This window comes from Parasteatoda tepidariorum, chromosome 1 (genome assembly GCF_043381705.1).
Source record: "Parasteatoda tepidariorum isolate YZ-2023 chromosome 1, CAS_Ptep_4.0, whole genome shotgun sequence".
Classification (NCBI taxonomy): Eukaryota; Metazoa; Arthropoda; class Arachnida; order Araneae; family Theridiidae; genus Parasteatoda; species Parasteatoda tepidariorum.
The window spans coordinates 52,250,264-52,269,289 of record NC_092204.1 but is presented as its reverse complement, the minus strand read 5'-3'; the positions used below and the strand labels follow the sequence as shown (position 1 = coordinate 52,269,289).

The window sequence follows — 19,026 nt, the reverse complement described above, 5'->3', positions numbered from 1 at the left end:
TCACCTTCCGTTTTGTGACTTCAATGTTTAGTGGAGAAAAAAAATAATTTTTTTAAAAGCGTTTATGATCAAGTTTTTAGTCCTTGATTAGTTAATCCAACATTATGTAGGCTCATAAAAATATGTAAAAATTTAGAATTATTATGTATTATAAAAAAAATTTTCTGGATGAAAACATTTCGCCATTTGGCAATTTTTTGACAAAAAAATTTTATTTTTCAAATATTTAAGCTATTTTTAAATATTTGAGCTATTTTTTATTATCATTATTATTTTAGTATGTTTTTTTTTAAATATTTTCGCTATTTATGTCCGTTACAAAGGCCAACTAATTATTTACGACAAGATGGTACATAAAGTTTGAAATTATAGAATTGCTTCGAGTTTAAGGTACTCAACTTTGGCTTTTTTATTTATTTATTTAATTCCTTTTCTTTTTGTCCAAAGAGCTTCGAAAGACACCCTTAAGTTAAATAAGAAACCACATATAAGTTGTATTTCCAATATTATGCGAGAATCTCACATGAAAAGTTGTCACACATCATAACAACATAATTCAGCGTCATTATTCACGATGATACCATCAAATTAAGAAGAGTTTCCCATGAATTGCGTGCAATTAATTAATTGAGAGTGTTTAAAGTCAATTGAAAGTTTTGAAACATGCATACACGAAAAACAGAGCAACGTGCAGTAGTGCGAAGCATAACTTTACATGATTGTAATGAGACAAATTAATCACCCAATTGGTACTGTTTATGAAGAACTCTGTCTAAAAGAAATGGTAATAAACAAATTGTGTAAAACGTTATTATTATTTTTAAAGGCTTATATTTATACTGGACCCATGCAACCAAACGTCATGATATTTCATGAATTCACTGATGAATTGGATTGAGTTAATCAAAGAATGATAACTTTTTGTTTACCTCTTATTACCTAATACTGCACAGACTCATTACATATCTGCCACAATTTATCTGGCATGAATATAGGAATGCTCAATACTCAGAACAGAAAAAACAGTATTATGATATCTCACTAAAAATCATAATACTGTTTTTTCTGTTCTGAGTAAATCCTTATTATCTCGACTTACATTCACTTTAAATGCTCTCATGTGAACTGGTTAATCAGTTACACGCAGTCTTAAGTGAAATGCTGTTACCTTCCTGCTATCTCTACCATTTTTAAGGCTATCATGCTTGTGCCTTTTTCATATGTGCAGCTCTTATGAACTTACTTCAAGATTTTTATTAAAGTCGTTTAAAACATTTTTCTCGTGTAAGAAGAATTGTTTTCATTACACAAACTTATAAAAATTATGGAAATTATTTCTCAAGTTTTTTAAATGAATTAAAAGGTTTTTAATTAATAATATATCACTTTTAGGAAGCAAAAAAATACATTCAAAATGTGATAAAACTAATATTTCTAATAAGACATGCATCTCCCAATAATATCAATTTTTTTACAGAACAATCAGAAACGTTTCATATTGTATAAAATGTATGCATATTTATTTTCATCAGAAGCGCAAAATCGAATACATGCTACAGCTAATCAAAATCAATTATTAATTTTGGGAAGCTCTCCCAAGCATTTTCTTTCTCTGAAGAAAATCCATTAAATTCATTAACTAAAGTAAGATATTAGCTCATAATCACGGAAATATTAACTTAAAGCTCGCTTTTAAATCGACAACTTTAAAGATATAATCAGCTTAGCACTAAAGATTAAAATTATGAAACAAGACTGCGAAAGATTTTTGCAAATGGCATTTCCTTACCTATTTAACGAAGATTGCGAGGAAAATATCAAATCCATATGAAGAAATTTGATACTACTTTTTGTAAGTTAAATATATTTGATTCAAAATGACGTTTTCGAAAACTTGTCGATTTAAGCTTTATAGGCTTAAGTTGCCGACGGCTAAAAGCCTTTTAAACCTGTAATACAATGCGATTTTTAATTTGCTTTCAATTAAATTGGTGATCATTTATTTTGCTTTTATTTTTCTGACATCTGCAAAATATTTGTATCCAGCACTTTAATTATTAGTCTAAACTCGTCAAAATGTCACAAGATTTCTTCCAGCATTTATTTTGTACATTTCATTTATTTTTTAAACATCATGTTAAGAATGTTAGTTTCATAACTCTTAAACTGTAAGGTTTAATTAATAGGTGACTTCCACTAAAAAAAATCTAATTTCTTTTCGAATATTTGTTATTTTACTATGTTAAAAAATGACCTAATTAATATTTTTCAATATACAAAACCTACTTTCTTAGAATATTAAACATATCTTAGGTAGAAAACAAAAGCTTCTGTCCCAGGCCAATTAATTTTTTTAAACTTTATATCAAAAACTTTCCATCTCTTTACTAGTTTTTTTATTAAATACCATACAAGCATTTCTTTCGGAATATTCCAGAAACTGCCTGAAAAAATTTGAAACATGAGTTACTTTGTAAAAGCGATAGTAAGAGGCATAAAAAGAATTATTTTTTGCAAAGAAAAAAAATTCGATAGGAAGTTTTTATAGTTGAAACCAAACGCTTTCTTTATGTGGAAAAAAATGAGGAAAGAAAACAACAAAAAAAATCAAAAATGGAAGAAAAAAAAGTATCAAGTTGCGTAGCAAAGGGAGAACAAATTCGAAGACAATGAACACAAAGAAAGAAGCAGACGATCTTTGAACTCACCATCCAATGAAAGTGTTCAGATTTGGTGCATTAAACTAGTGTGGGACAGAATGTAATTGTTTTTTATTCTTCCTCCCTAGAAGTAGATTCGACAAAAACTGTTGCATGCCCTCTGGGGAAATAAGTTTTACTTTTCATTTTTTTTCACTTCATTCTTTTTTAAGGAAAAGAGAACCATAAAAGAATGATTGATTTCAAGCAAATTGAAAGCCCATCCTTCAAATTTTCTTCTTTTTTTTTTAAAAAAAAGTAGGATCATAAATATTTAAGGAAACACGTTATTATTAAATTTATCAAATTCTTAATTGTTTAAAGTTTTAATTGATAAGAACATGCATTATATTATATTGTATTGTATTTTCAAAGCTCATTTATGTACGAGCTTTTAGGCGTTTTACGTGGAATTCTAAAAATTTCAATAGAATTAAACAAATTTTCCTCTACTGAAAGAAAAAAAGAACGTTAAAAGTTACGAATAAATTGTATTGAAATAGTTAAAATAGCAAACAGGATTTGATACTGCACTGTTAAAAATTCCACTGAATTAATTTGAGGTAAAAAGTACCGACACTCGGTGTCCATTGTTACCCGAACATGCCACGGAACAAAACAATCTGATACACTGTAATTTTTACAGTAAAAATTACCGTAAAATCACTGAATCACTCCAATTAAATAAATACTTCTCTAAAAATTGTGGTGTAATATTGTACTGTAAAATAGATTTTATGGATTATGTACCCAAAATGTTTATACTTTATACCGTACTTTGATCCGGAATCTTTACAGTGTACACCAGAGAATCAAAAGCTGTAAGCTTTTTTTACTGTTCATTATCATAAATTTGTGTTTAGCAAACTTTTTCACTCTTTTTTTACAATATATTTGCGATTTTGAGAGGGAGACAATTAGTTTTAATTTTATTTCTATACTTTACTTTTCTGAGGGAAAGACAATCATAAAACAATTTTTGATTTCAAGTAAGTTAAAAACGCATCTTTCTAATTTTCGCTTTTAAAAAATGTGAGCATATTGTCATCTAAAATAAAACATTTTTACTAAATTTTTCGAATTCTTAACTGTTATAATTGATTAGTTGTTTAAATTAGTTGTTAAATCTATATAGTCATGTATTATGTTATACATATCCTCCACTTGAGCATTTATTTTGATAATTTAAATTTTCTTTCGGCACTTGAAATTCTGTAATGCTCTACTTATAATTCCTAAAATAATTATTTCACAATAATAATAATAATAATAATAATATGATAGTTGTACATAAACAAATTCAAAAGGAAAATGACAACATTATTTTCAAAAAACAATTCATGGAAAATGTATAAAGCTAGTGAGGATCAATAAGAGCTTGAAATTCCTTCTAATTTTCTCTTTTAAAAAATTTGAGCATATTCCCACTGAAAAAAAAGCATTTTTTTTAAAGTCAATCATTTTCATTAAATTTATCGATTTCTTAATTGTTATAACCGATTAATAGTTTAAATTAGTTGTTAAATCAATATAGTCATGTATTATGCTATATATCGAGTGTTTTTTTTTTCAGGGATAATTTATTACAAGAATTTTTAGGCGGTTTATGTAATACTGTCTGTTTTTTTTTTTTCAATTATATTAAGAGTCTTTCATTACAACTAACAACTAGTATTGTACCCACGTATGTAATACAAAAAAATTTCAAAACATATTTTTCCAATTCTTATTTGTCTGCGGACAATATAACATTTTTTCATGCACTCTCAGATAGGAACCACTAATCTGTATAAAATCCGTATTGTACTTTTCAGAACGAAAGATCGAACTTGCAACTTCCCTCTTTTAACTTAAAATGTTATCATTGTTCCATTAGCTCATGTTATCCACCTTACAATTATTTCGTTATGATTTTATTATTAAAATACAATGAAGTTCGTTGAGCTGTCATAGTACCTTTTTTCAAATTTATATGTAAATTATATTGCTTTTTTTCCAAAGCCCATTCGATTGACACTCGAGCTTTTGTCATTCGGGTATTGATCAGGACAGTTTTTTGGCCACTCTTTCAGTCGCACCATACCTGGTGGGCAAATGTTACCCCCACAGTAAGACAAATAGTGCAGAGAATGAAGAATATTCATGCCTGGTTCAGAATTCAAACCCTGAACCTTTTTGATGTGACATCAGCTCCCTGACCACTACACAATTCGGTCGGCAAAATCATACTGTAGAGCATCTGATAACAAAGCCAATTTAATCTTTTAAAATTTTTGAATAATATTGAATTTTTCTTATGCCAAACCAAATACTTCAAAAAATTGCTTTGTAAAAGAAAACATAAGTACAATTAGCAAACGCAAATATTTTTAATTAAACATACTTTTATATTTTTACCACTGATTTTCCTTTATAGAATCATGAATTGAAATTGATAACATTAGGAAGCAATTTTTTTTTTTTTTTTTTTTTTTTGCATGAGATTTTTTTCAAATTTTAGGTACTTATGTATCATTAAGTACCTAATTCAGTAGATTAAGTAGTAATTGTTAATTTCAAATCTTCAAGCACTTTCTTTCTCCAAGTTACAGTTTATGACATTTTAAGTCCATTTTTTCTAGAAATGTACAAGTTTAAAAATGTCATATCGTAGAAAACTTCTAGGGGAGTAAGAGCACATCATCAAGCTTCAAATGGCTTATTAACCTTTGCCCAGAAATACCATACGCCGGTAGGGGCTCTTTCCTATTATAAACAGTTTCTTTGTGCGCTTCTGAGCAAGTCATAATAAGGAAGCACGTCTAGCCGGGTACGACAGCATTTCCGAGCATGGGTTCCGATTCAATTTTAATCCTGATTATATACCTTAACTCCCTATAAGTTTGTTGCAACACTTACTTGGCCTCGTGTAATGCGTATAAACTTTTTTAAACTTGTACATTTCTACAAAAAATAGACTAAAATTTGAACTTGAAAAATCTGTAACTTTAGGAGCATAACTAATTTTATCAATAAACTAATAATAAAACTAATTAAATTATTTAATTAAATTATTTAATTGAACTAAACTTATAAAATAGATTTGAAATCCCCAGACCCAAATTAGGAAGATCAAGTATTTGTATAAATGCAATAGTTTGTTTCCCAGTGTTATTATTAGAGAATGATATCTAACTGTTTGCAACAAATAATTCATTTAATGACAAAAAATAAAAGAATGAATACAAAAAAAATTTTATAAATATTTAGAAAAAAAATTATGTTATCTAAATCTATAGAATTTCACGAGTTTTTATTTCACATGAAATGGCATTGCTGATAAAACATTCCAAGGTAAATTAAACTTTGCGAAGAAGAATGAAAGTTCCTTAACTATCATTATTTTTCAAAATCATTACCATTCCTTGCCGTATCTTATAAAAAAAAAATTTATCATCAAAAATGTAATAAAATCCTCGCTAAATATATAAACACTATCGAAAATGACTTTCAGAGAAATTATAAAACAAGTTATCACACAATATATTCTCTAAATAATTTATTCATTTATATTTACGTGTTGTTATGTCGTTTCTAAGAAAATAGATGATTATTTTATGACAATTAGGAATTCAATAATCTAAAATGTTTGAATAGTTTAATGATTTAAAAGTAATCAATAATATTTATCGTATTAGGTTTTTCAGTGAACTTCAAAGCTAAAACGAACGCCATCTATTGTAAGAGAGTAGAAAGAAAATTGAATTTAGATCAAAAATAATTAATAACTTTTAAAAAAAGAAACTGTTTATTATAACCATCATTAGCCATAAAAAAACAACCATTCATAACAGTTTTCATTTGAAAGGAGGGTTCATAACTTACGCTTTGTAACTAGGAAATAAATATATGAATTTGGATCGATTATTGTGATGAGATAAGCTTTGTAGATTCATTAAACATTCATTTTGTATTAATATTCATATTCAAAACATTTGAAAGGCCCAATCAGGAAAATATGATCGCACTCACGAAGGTAATTTTCCAGACATTTTTAACAATTTACCTGTCAAGTACTAGAAAATCGAAAATCAATTCAATGACTATGAGTACTTAACAATAAAGAATAAAGTAAAATAAGGAAGTATAGGTCAACATTTAGTCCAAAAACTTTAGGTCATATCAAACTTGTTTTTAATGTTATAACAACAGTTTATTTGATTACCTTTTTTCTTCTTTTAGGTGCGAATACGTATACCTACTTTGTAGGTGCAATGTACGCATGAAAGCACATATACATGCAATTTATGTATGTACGTATGTGCGTACCATGCACGTACGTATATATTTAATGCGCGTGGTTACAATGTGTTTTATCCATATATGTACACGGAGGAAAAATTCTGGTAAAATTACCGTAGTGCATGATAATGACATTTCTGGTAAAAAAATAATTTTGATATTAAAAAATATATTTATACGATATTTAAAACATTCATTTAGTAATTTTTCCGTTCATACGGTAACGGTTTACTGGAAATTCTGATTTTCAAAATTATAGTTCTTATTACCACACATTTAGCAATAAAATACAAAATGGAAAATAAATTTAACTAAATAAATGGTTTTTATGTCATGCTCTGAGATATCCTGATAAAATTATTGAATTTTATCATATCTTAGGAAACCATATTTTATTGTTTGTTTTACCAAATAGTTATCATAGCGCTTCAGTAAAATTTACTGAGCTTTTTAATGTTTCCATAGAGCCAGAAATACGCTAAATCTTGCCATATTCTGCTAGTTTTGCCCATGCATATTTTCTCAGTGTACATACAATGTTTAAAAGTTTTCATTTGGTAAGCGAAACAATATAATTCTTTTAGATATACTATTTATACATTGTATCTAAAAGTAATCTCTTAGTTACAATCCCGATTAAAATGTAATCAAGATTTCTTGAAATTATGATTACATGCATTTGTTCTGTTATCATATACAATACAATTACTTGCAATCGTTAAATTGATATAAGTGATATTCATATTTACTCGTAATTGCTCATTATGATTGCATATATTGATTACTTGCAGTTATGATCTAGTTTACTTGTAATCAGAATTATTTCTTGTAACCATGATTACTACCTGATGACAAGTAATTATTTCCTGTTCTGATTACAAGTAACCATAACTACTTGTAATCAGAATTTATTATTACTTGTGATCGTGATTACAAGCAGTTGATGACTTGGTATAGTCTGAAAATAGTTATTATTTTTTATTATTATAATCACTGCCCTACTTTATCGTGCAGTATTTTTAGAAATTAGTCGTTATGAGTATATTCTTAATTAATGAATAAAGAATACAGTCTGAAGGAAGGATTAATTTAGTCTTTAGTCGTAATATTTAAGACAAAATACACTGGTTATCATAAATTAAGGAAAAATCACAAAAATAGCGATAACTCTTTCAAAAGTAAGCCAAACCGTGCAAAATTTGCATATGTTGTCCACTAAGAGTNTACTACCTGATGACAAGTAATTATTTCCTGTTCTGATTACAAGTAACCATAACTACTTGTAATCAGAATTTATTATTACTTGTGATCGTGATTACAAGCAGTTGATGACTTGGTATAGTCTGAAAATAGTTATTATTTTTTATTATTATAATCACTGCCCTACTTTATCGTACAGTATTTTTAGAAATTAGTCGCTATGAATATATTCTTAATTAATAACTAAAGAATAAAGTCTGAAAGAAGGATTAATTTAGTCTTTAGTCGTAATATTTAAGACAAAATATTAGATTTTTAGTAATTAATCAGGAAGATTTTAATATTATCATTAGTTTTTATTCGCTATTATGAATGAAGAATGCCTACACTGTAAAAAAAAATTCCTGACTAAATTAAAGCAAAAAGTACTGGTACCCTAAGTAAATTCACTTAATCGTAAAATCCATTTTTACTAACAAGTTTTACGGAACAAAAAATCTGCTTTACCGTAATTTTTACAATAATATTTAATGTAAAATCAATGAATCACTGTAATTAGATAAATATTACAGTAAAAATAAAGGTGTAAAAGTTTACGATGAAAATGGATTTTAAGGTCAAATTAATTTTGCGAATGCTGCACGCAAGATGCCATTACTTTTTACCGTAATATGATCCGGAACTTTTCGCAGAGTATCTCTGGTTGTATGATATTGAAAAAATATTAATTTCCTAAGATTTTTTTTTAATAATTGCTTGTAAGGTTTATCTTATTTGGTCATTTCATGATTGTTTCAATTTTAAAATGATTGGATACCGTTAAAACTTTATATAAGATTGAAGATACACTAAATCCTGTGATTTCTTTAATAGTCGTAATAACAATTGGTTAAAAAAAATTTTTTTTTCTTCTAAACAAATAACTATAAATTTCTAATATTGAAGCAATATCAAATAATATGACATACTTTATTCTGTTATCTCTTCACTTTTTTTTAATTTCAAATAAAGGGTAATTATTTGATAGGGATAACTTAAGGAGAGGGAAAAGATACTTGATGCTATGATATTTTATGGCTTCGATACCATTCTGTTAACATAGCTCTTCAATTATCTAAAGTAATTAAGATGAGTTTATGATTTATGTTAGGAGTTCGTATATTTTAAACTATGTGGCATATTTGATTCGTTTATCTTATCACTTCTTATCATAAAAATACCATGGATAGATAGTGATAGCCTTATGCTATTGAAAAGATACTAAATTCTATGAATTTTTTATAGTTTTGATAACATTTAATTTTCAAAACCTTTAAATGTCCTATACCCAGTGATTAAAGAAACCAGAAGTTAAAAAACAAAAAACTACAAAGGTGGTCAAAAAAGCAAATTTATGACATTAAATCATTTTGTCCTTAATTGTCATTCAGATTGACAGTTATTGAAATGTGCTCGCTTGAACCTAGCTTCGAAATTTTAAAGCGAAAAGTATAGATTAAATATTTTAAGAATTTTAAAATTAAAAGTTTTAAATACTCGTCATCTTAAAAATGTTTAAATAGAACACTTAAATATTGTAGTTCAGGAATCGTTTTCTAATTTTAAATTCTAAATTTTTTTCTCTTAAATAAATAAAAGGTATATTAAAACACTTCTTGGGTTATATATTATTCAATAATTTATTTCGAGTTATAAGAAATTTGGAAGCTTTTTTGCCATAGTTTGCGTAGAATATATATGAATACAAAATTTTAGTACACTTATATACTATCTGGCAACAAACACTCTTAAGAAATCATTTCTCCATGAGAGTCCAACTATCACCCAAGACGTTCTTCGCCTTTATGACCGCTTCATTTTATTAGGGGCAGAGTAGCAAATATAGTCATAATCATGCCTTTTAATGGAACTTATTCGCTCGCTCAATGTTATAAAGCGGACATATCACGCCGGATGAGCATGCGCCTTAGAAATGTGTCGTTCCTACCTCTTTGCGTTAATGCCAATTAGTTGATCTGATGGGAGTTTCTAAGCCGCTAGAGTAATCAGGGTTAATGGCAGGGACCAGACAGGATAGAAGGACGGGTTCGCTCGGTCACGTGACAGAGATGTTGGAAATGCTAAAGCAGCTTGGTCAAGCGATGCTAAGTTGTCGTCAAATTACAAGAGAAGCGAAAAGATGAGCCATATAAGCTATAAAAAAAGAATATATAAAGTCTTTTCTGTAAGATTTAATGATAGATTTGTATGTGTTTGACAAAATATTTGATTTATATGTCTCTCTTGAAAGTTTTTTTTTAATCATAAATCAATTTTATAATTCTATTTTTGTATTTCTTTAATAACTGCAGCTACATAGCTTTTTCTATTAAAATCGAAATTAATATTAGTTGTCGTCAAATTACAAGGGAAGCGAAAAGATGAGCCATATAAACTATTAAAAAAGAATATATAGAGTCTTTTCTGTAAGGTTTAATGATGGATTTGTATGTGTTTGACAAAATATTTGATTTATGCAATGTCTCTTTTGAAACGTTTTTTTAATCATAAATCAATTTTATAATTGTATTTTTGTATTTCTTTAATTACTGTAGCTACATAGCTTTTTCTATCAAAATCAAAATTAATATTAGTTGTCGTCAAATTACAAGGGAAGCAAAAAGAGGAGCCATATAAACTACAAAAAAAGAATATATAGAGTCTTTTCTGTAAGGTTTAATGATAGATTTGTAGGTGTTTGACAAAATATCTGATTTATATAATGTCTCTTTTGAAACGTTTTTCTCAATCATAAATCGGCTTTATAATTGTACTTTTGTATTTCTTTAATTATTGTAGCTACATAGCTTTTCCTATTAAAATCGAAATTAATATTAGTTATCGTCAAATTACAAGGGAAGCGAAAAGATGAGCCATATAAACTATAAAAAAAGAATATATAGAGTCTTTTCTGTAAGATTTATTGAGAGATTTGTAGGTGTTAGTCAAAATATCTGATTTATATAGTGTCTCTTTTGAAACGTTCTTTTTTAATCATAAATAGATTTTATAATTGTATTTTTGTGTTTCTTTAATAACTGCAGTTACATAGCTTTTTCTATTAAAATCTAAATTAATATTAGTAAAGTAATATTTTGTCAATAAAATAATATTTTGTTAGTAAAATAATATTTTTTTAATATGCCATTATGAATACATGATTTTAGGCTTAAATCTGCTTATTTCATTTCTCTTTCTTTTTCATCGGTTTTAGTTTTATAAGGGTCTCCTTTTGACAGAAGAGGAATTATATTTTCTTCATGTCAATCTTAGGAGAGTTGGGCGAACGTAATCCCTTATTTATTAAGGAATTAATGTTTTTTTTACCATTCCTGTTTCATTGAATTGTGCTCTGTTGAACCCAGTTACCGAATTTCTGAGTTAATATCTGAGTTTTAAGTACTTTGAAAAAGTTTGAACTAAAAGTTTTCGAAATATTAACAATCTTAAACATTAAAATTTGTTAACTAAATCCAATAGAACACATTTCAATGCATGAAATAGAATTTTAAAAAAAATTATTCTATTTTATTTATTGTTCAAAATTATCAATTAGCTGTTTTTTGAATCAGAAAATGTGCTCGCATAATTCTTTTAAGGAAACATGGAGAAAGTAAAATCTTCTTTCTATTAGAATGACACTACTTAAGAGAACACAATACTGCGGGAGAAACCGTTCATTACAAATTATGTTTCATCTACATTAGTAGTTTAAAATTTGAAGTATAGAAAAAATGACTTCAGGTAAAACTATAGATAACCATGCAGTTTTAAATGCTGAAACGAAGTTTCAAAATATCAAAATGCAAACAAATTATGACAGGATGACTTAGAATTGCGCAGTCGGAAAGTTATCCTGCAATAATTTGTTTGCATTTAGATTAGGTGAAAATATTTTCTCTGCATTTGAAACTTTGGGGTTTAATCCTGAACTCACTTTCATTCAAAACTTTAAATCATAAAATGCCAATAGAAGTTAAATAGAATTTGCCATGAAAAGTTTCTCCTACGGTATATGATCTTCTTAAGAGTTCCTTGCTCCTGCTAAGATTCTTGTTATTCTTGTTTACGTTTTACTAATACTAGTAAATTCATTTGAATAGATACTTCATTCGCTTCAGAAATACACAAATTGGAAATAACTGTAGACGTGTTTCAAGCTCTCAAAAATAGGCACCCATTTTCAAGACTTGCCAAGCGTGAATAAGATGAAACAAAAGTGATTTGAAATATAAAATTTAAAGTTGCCAACGAAAAATATAAGAATAAAAGAGAAACAAAACTAGAAAAAACACAGTAAAATGAGGAAAAAAGATGAAGACAAAAACAAGAAAAACTAAAGTGGCCGAGAGGGGCAAATCAGGGGGAAGTGCATTTCTACGCGTTATGAAGAGGTGATACAAAACTAATGTATGCAAACTAATTCGAAATCTCAATTTCAAAAGGCCGACTCTTGCCAATGTTTATTGTATTTACTTATACTAATATTTTGAAGTTTTATTCTAAGTTGAAAAACCCTTTAACTCATATTATTTTTCTTTTTCAGATTAGAAAGGAAATGAAAGTTATTCCTTAAAAAAAAAGAAGTTACTGAAGAACTTTGGAATACGCCAGAAATTTGGAATATGCTGAAGAAAATTTTATAAATTTCATATGTGAAAAAAAACTACAGTATTTCTGAAATAAATTGTCCATTTGCATTTATTTCATTAATATATAGAGTGTTTCGTTATCATTACCTTTAACACTTTCAGAAAACTTTCTAAAAAGCCATAAAATATTTGCATGCTTGGAGTTTCCAATTAATGTTAAATTGCTGATTAATGTCAAATAACTGACTATCAGACTGATTTTGGTGTTTTTAATCCCACATTCCTCAGTAGTGATTCGTCAAATGCTGATGATATTTTTTTAGTTAAATATTAACTTGCTACTCCTAAAACTGTTTTTTACTTCCTCTTCTTATTGCAATTCTACAAATGCAAATGTGTATAAAGGGCTTGTATATTTTAATTTCAAATATATTCATATTTAAAATACTTGTATATTCATATTTAAAATATATTCATATTTAAAATATATTCATATTTAAAATATATTCATATTTAAAATAAAATCTTATCCCAACTACCAATATTGGATATATTTGCCTCGATTATATATTTGCCCCCTTTTTAAAATGTGAAGAATTTCTTTAAATTTCAAATTTGATTATTCGCGGCCTTATATCGGGATGGAGGGAAAGTTCTGTCGTATTTTAAATAGGCAGGTGATTTTTCTTGTAATTAAAAAAAAAACATCTGCCTAATGAGTCAATCGGATTTTTTTTTCAGCTGCTGTATAATATAAAAGGTACCCTTTTTTACCGTTCATCATTTACTTGTAATATTTAAAGTGAAAAACATGTCAGTAGATAAAGTGCATTTACGACACTGCGTTTTATATGAATACGAAAAAGGAAGCAACGCATCGGTTGCATGTAAAAATTTATGTGCGGTATTTGGAAAAGATATTGTAAATGTTCGTACTTGTCAAAGATGGTTTACCAAATTTCGTTCCGGGGATCTGACCCTCAAAGAAAGTGATCTATCTGGACGACCATCCAAGGTCGATAATGATGTTTTGCAATCCACGTTGGAAAATAATCCACATTTAACAAGTCCAGAAATTGCAGAAGAGTTTGGCATTCATCATACAACTGTTGGAGATCACATTAAATCTCTTGGGTTTGTGTTAAAGCAAAGTGTTTGGGTTCCACATGAAATAACGGAAAAGAATTTGTCTGATCGTGTAAGAATGTGTTCATCACATCTGATTAGACACAATGTGGAGCCGTTTTTGGACAGGCTGGTTACTGGAGATGAAAAGTGGATTCTTTACGAGAATATTAAGAGAAAAAAATCTTACTCCAAACCAGGAACATCATCAGCAACAGTTCCAAAACCAAGTATCTATCAACGAAAAGTAATGCTTTGTTTGTGGTGGGGCAGGAAAGGTCCAGTGTACAACGAGTTGCTGAAACAGGGGAAAACCATCAACGCGGATCTGTACTGCAATCAGCTGGATAAATTTAATGCAGCTATCAAAGTAAAAAGGCCAGCATTGGCGTTCAGAGAAGGAATAGTGTTCCACCACGATAATGCTCGCCCGCCTACTGCAATGATGACACTACAAAAACTGAATGCGTTAGGATGGGAAATCCTTAGTCACCCACCGTATTCTCCTAACATTGCACCATCTGATTATTATCTGTTCAGATCTCTGCAAAGTTATCTAACGGGAAAAATATTCAAGTCTTTTGAAAGTGTTTCTAATTCAGTTACTGACTATTTTAACTCTAAGGACGAGAACTTCTACAAAACAGGAATTCACAGGTTACCTGAAAGATGGCAACAGGTTGTAACAAATAATGGAGCATATATAATTGATTATTATTAAACGCATATTTTTATAAATGAATTCAGATATTTTCATTAAAATACGACAGAACTTTCCCTCCAACCCAATACAATACAAATATTGTTAATATTTGATCTCAGTGTAGAGCTTATGTAATCAATTGTGAAGTTCCCGAACTTTAATCTTTTAAAGTAAAGTCAAGTCAAATGTTACAATAAAAGCAAACAATTATTTCAATATAGCCGATATCTTTTTATAAACGCAAAATACATAAGTTATCATTTTAACTTGATTCCCAAAATTTCATCGCATTGGTTGTAATTACATTAAACAACAGTATAACTTTACAGAACTTTGCAGAAACTAATGAAAATATATAATCTTACTTACCTGAAAAAAATCTTAATTGGGTAGTTTATTTTCCATTAGAGTGAATATTTGGTGATTAGGGGTATTATCCCCTCCTTCGACCACTTTCACCAAAACTGAAAATAAATTTGGAAATGCTTCATATTTAAATATTATACCGTTTTCAGTATACAATAGGTAATTTTATTATTTTGTCAATTTCTGTATAATCATTTGCAATGCTAAAATAAATTTGAAAAATACCGAAATGACTTAGGTGCAATGTTAGCAAAAATATTCAACGGGATAATACGTAAATACCGAATATTTTATTTATTTTTTCTATATATTCATTTGTTTTATGATTATATTGAAAACTATGAGTGTTAAGATGTAATTTTAAAGCTAGATTATGGAATGTGAGAACCATAAATGATGAATTTCTTTTCCCCTTTTGCTTTAGCGCACTCTCAATTCAATTTGATTTATGTTAACATTAAATGTTGATGAAAAGATAGATGTTATGTTTCTATAATATTTTATTTTCATGTATTTTACTATGTGACTAATAATTTTACAAAATAAAACCTTTTATTTACCATGCTTATTGTTTTCATTAAGAAATCAGTAAAAAAAATAATGTAATTCAAAAGGTACAATCCATTGCTTCTTAAATGAACCAGAGCACATAAATCACCTTTAGTTTATTGTTGCATAATATTTATTTTTATTATCAGTTTTAGGTTTATCACATGATAGATGTAAAAATTATTAAGTCTATAATATAATTTCTTGGGAAATACCGAAAAAAATAAGACGTGACTGTTTAAATCTTTTCTTTTTCTCACTTCATACAACATATTATTTAAACACAATTAAATGGTAAATTTTTCAATTGTTGAAAAATCACATTTGATGCCCACAATAAATTACTATCAAATTTTAACCAAGTGTTAAATTTGTTTTAACTCTATATTAAGATAGCATTAATGAAAGTTTTATTTTTAAAAGGAAAACACAAAGTAAAGAGTTAATTGAAATTACAGTACCGCACAATTAAATGAGAATCAAAAAGTCTAAAATTGAAATAATCAATAATCTAAGTTTTTTTTCTAAAATCTGCATAAATAAAAGTCTTATTTTTTTAAATTATTTACTGAATTTCTATTTATTTATTTCACTTCGAATTTTCCATTACTCACTCGATATATAACGATCTTTTTGTCATGGACACCATATGGGTGGATCAATGTCACCCTAACAACATAAGAAAGGCAGATAGAACAAAGAGATAGAAATTACATCCATGTCCGAAGCGGGATTCAAACCGGAGACCTTTCTACATAAAATCAGCTCTTCTGGATCTCTTCTGTACTCCAAAACCGTTAATGTAAAACTTATTTTTGATTATGCAGGCTTCTGATTATACAGGTCGTGAGAGATTTATCTCCCATGGCCTGTCCTTATTCCTATCAAAGCAAAATTTATGGTTTTATTTGAAATGTCCTTTGGCTAATAATTGTTTTGCACCTCGATGTCAGTAACGAAATAAAAGTTTTAATTATGATTATGGTCATGTTTCTCATCATCTACTTCAATTAGTCAATCTACACCAACTGCCACACTTATTTTCTATTACAGTCATTAATTTAAGGATTGCCTGTCTGCAAAATAATTGTGTGTAATGTTATTATCTGTTTTTTTTTCTAAAATCTGAATAAATGAAAGTCTTGTTGTTTTTTTTATTATTTACTGAATTTCTATTTATTCATTTCACGTCGAATTTTTCATGACTTACTCGATATATTAATCATTTATCACCTACCATAGAGCCCAGAGTTTTCAAAGTATGATTTCTCAGCGTTTTGATGATCTGAAAAAGTTTTGGTTTCCATTCAGATGATCATCTGAAGCAGGAGGTTAGGAGAGGTTCTAAGAATAACTTAAAATTTAAGCCAAAGTCAATCAGAAAGAAAGTTAACGGGGAAAAATTTTAAACTTGCCAAAAATAATGAAGTGTGCAGAATTTAAGATTGTGCAAAAACACGGATAAAAAGCTGATTTAAAGAGAGTTGATCGCATTAAACTGGTGATTAAAAATAAATATGTGGAAATTTTTTTTTCAATTCGAAGCCTGGTGATTCCAGCTCACGTAAAAGACGAAGGAGAATGAGGTTGAAGGATGTTGAACAAAACCAGGAAAAATATGAAAATTTAGAACTGAACTATTTTAAAGTCCAGAACCTTGAAAAATGGAAGGCCATTTTGATAAAGGTTTAAGTTCTCAAAGGATTATTAAACCAATAAATTGTACACTATTAAATATCCCGGATCAATTTACGGTAAAAAGAACAGTCATTCGAAATGACAGTACTTTTTTACCGCAAAATTTTCTGAAACAAAAAATTCGATTTTATAACAATATTTACTGCAAAATCACTGAAACACTGTAATTAAGCAAATATTACTTTAAAAAGTATGGAATTAAATTTTTCAGTAAAAATTTCTTTTACGGATTCTGCACCCCGAGTGTAGTTGTTTTTACCGTTATTTAACCCGAAATTTTTTGCAGTGTAGTAGTACTGACCACAAGGCAAGCTGTTGGAATAAACATTTAAGCAATGGAGGCACTTGCTTTTGATTTATAAGAAATTATTACAGTTTTTAGGCTGCTGACCCCTTATTTATTTATCTCCTTGGTAATTACCGTGGTAATATCCTTAATTTTACAAGCGGTTTTATAAACATTGCATTTAAAATACATTGTAATAAACAGTAAAAGTAATTTTAAATTTTTTCTAATAAATATCTTTTTGTCCCCAAAATTTTTGGTTAAATATCCCCTTACATTTTTTAAATGGGTGTAAGTTTATGTGAAGTTTTTTCATAATTATTAACTTTTTTTGTATTCTACTTCAATTCCTGTTTGAGAAATTTCAATACATGATCCCTGCGATGCAATTCATTTAATGAATTATTATATTTCATATAAAGGCTCTTTATTTGAAATATAATGATGCATTCAGTCTTTCATATCAAGTTAACTTCAGCCATAGATTTTTTATGTAATATACTTCAATTCGTATTTAAAAAATTTCATAATATAAGCCCTACAATAAACTTCATTCAATGCATCATTATATTTTATATAAAGGGTCATATTTTCCGAAAGTTTCAAAGCATCAATAGCTTACTGCAAATTCACGTTTCAAAACCAATATTAACTTATTTCCACGGTTTTAATATTGAGCTGTTTACAAAGGCAAATAGTATCAGTTTAGACATCACGCGTGAGAGCACATTCAAAAAGCCACTCAAGACAAAAGAGGATCGTGATGGGGGGGGGAGGACAAGTAATGAGGGATCCAATAATAGCATCCAAGACCGTTCCCTAAACTAGTTTTATTACCGACTCTCCATCCCATACAGTCCCTCAATTATACATAACGAAAGTGACTTGTTTGAGGAAACTATTCACCCCACCACACTAAATACCCCTCTAAATCGAAGAGTTCTGGCCGAATGAAGCATTCAGTCTTTTCCTAATTGCGAAGTAGTCTTGGTCCTGATCAATAGGAACGGCCAACAGAAACGAAACCTCACAAAGCATGGAACACCACAAATTGTGTAGGGGTCCCCCTTACAGAGGTAGTCCAGCGTGATGAAGCGAACTTGGCGATGTAATCGAGTATGAGGGTCCGTTTTACGGGGTATACCGGGTTATGTCCAGTTGGATTCATACTATTTAGTCTATCCTTTTGTCCATTTGGATTTGGTCGGAATGGTTTGTTGGGCGATCGGACACAAAGGTTCTCGCAATGAAGCGGTTTGTGAGAGGTAACCTGCTTGGTGATTTGATGAAGAGGATAGATTCTGATGTGTGTATATACCACCATTGCATGCGAAAAGCGCCAATATTAATTGCGTCGTGCTAGTTTGAGGATTTAAATTATAACAAATCTGTTTTCTCTGGTCGCGATATTATTAAGTGGAAATTACTGTTTATTTGATAACAATAAAACTGTGAATGTGTGCTTGAAATTTCAGATTTATGACCATT

General features: G+C 28.6%; 1 protein-coding gene across 1 annotated transcript; it reads left to right on the top strand.

The window, feature by feature from the left end:
* The first annotated feature begins 13,622 nt into the window (after positions 1-13,622).
* On the top strand, positions 13,623-14,657 carry LOC107439732 (histone-lysine N-methyltransferase SETMAR-like). Its single transcript, XM_016052415.2, has one exon. The coding sequence runs from the start codon at positions 13,623-13,625 to the stop codon at positions 14,655-14,657; it is 1,035 nt and encodes a 344-aa protein (XP_015907901.2).
* The last annotated feature ends 4,369 nt before the right edge of the window (positions 14,658-19,026 follow it).

Bases quoted from the DNA above. Each gene is read 5' to 3' on its own strand.
- LOC107439732 (XM_016052415.2), top strand. From the start codon at position 13,623: ATGTCAGTAGATAAAGTGCATTTACGACACTGCGTTTTATATGAATAC.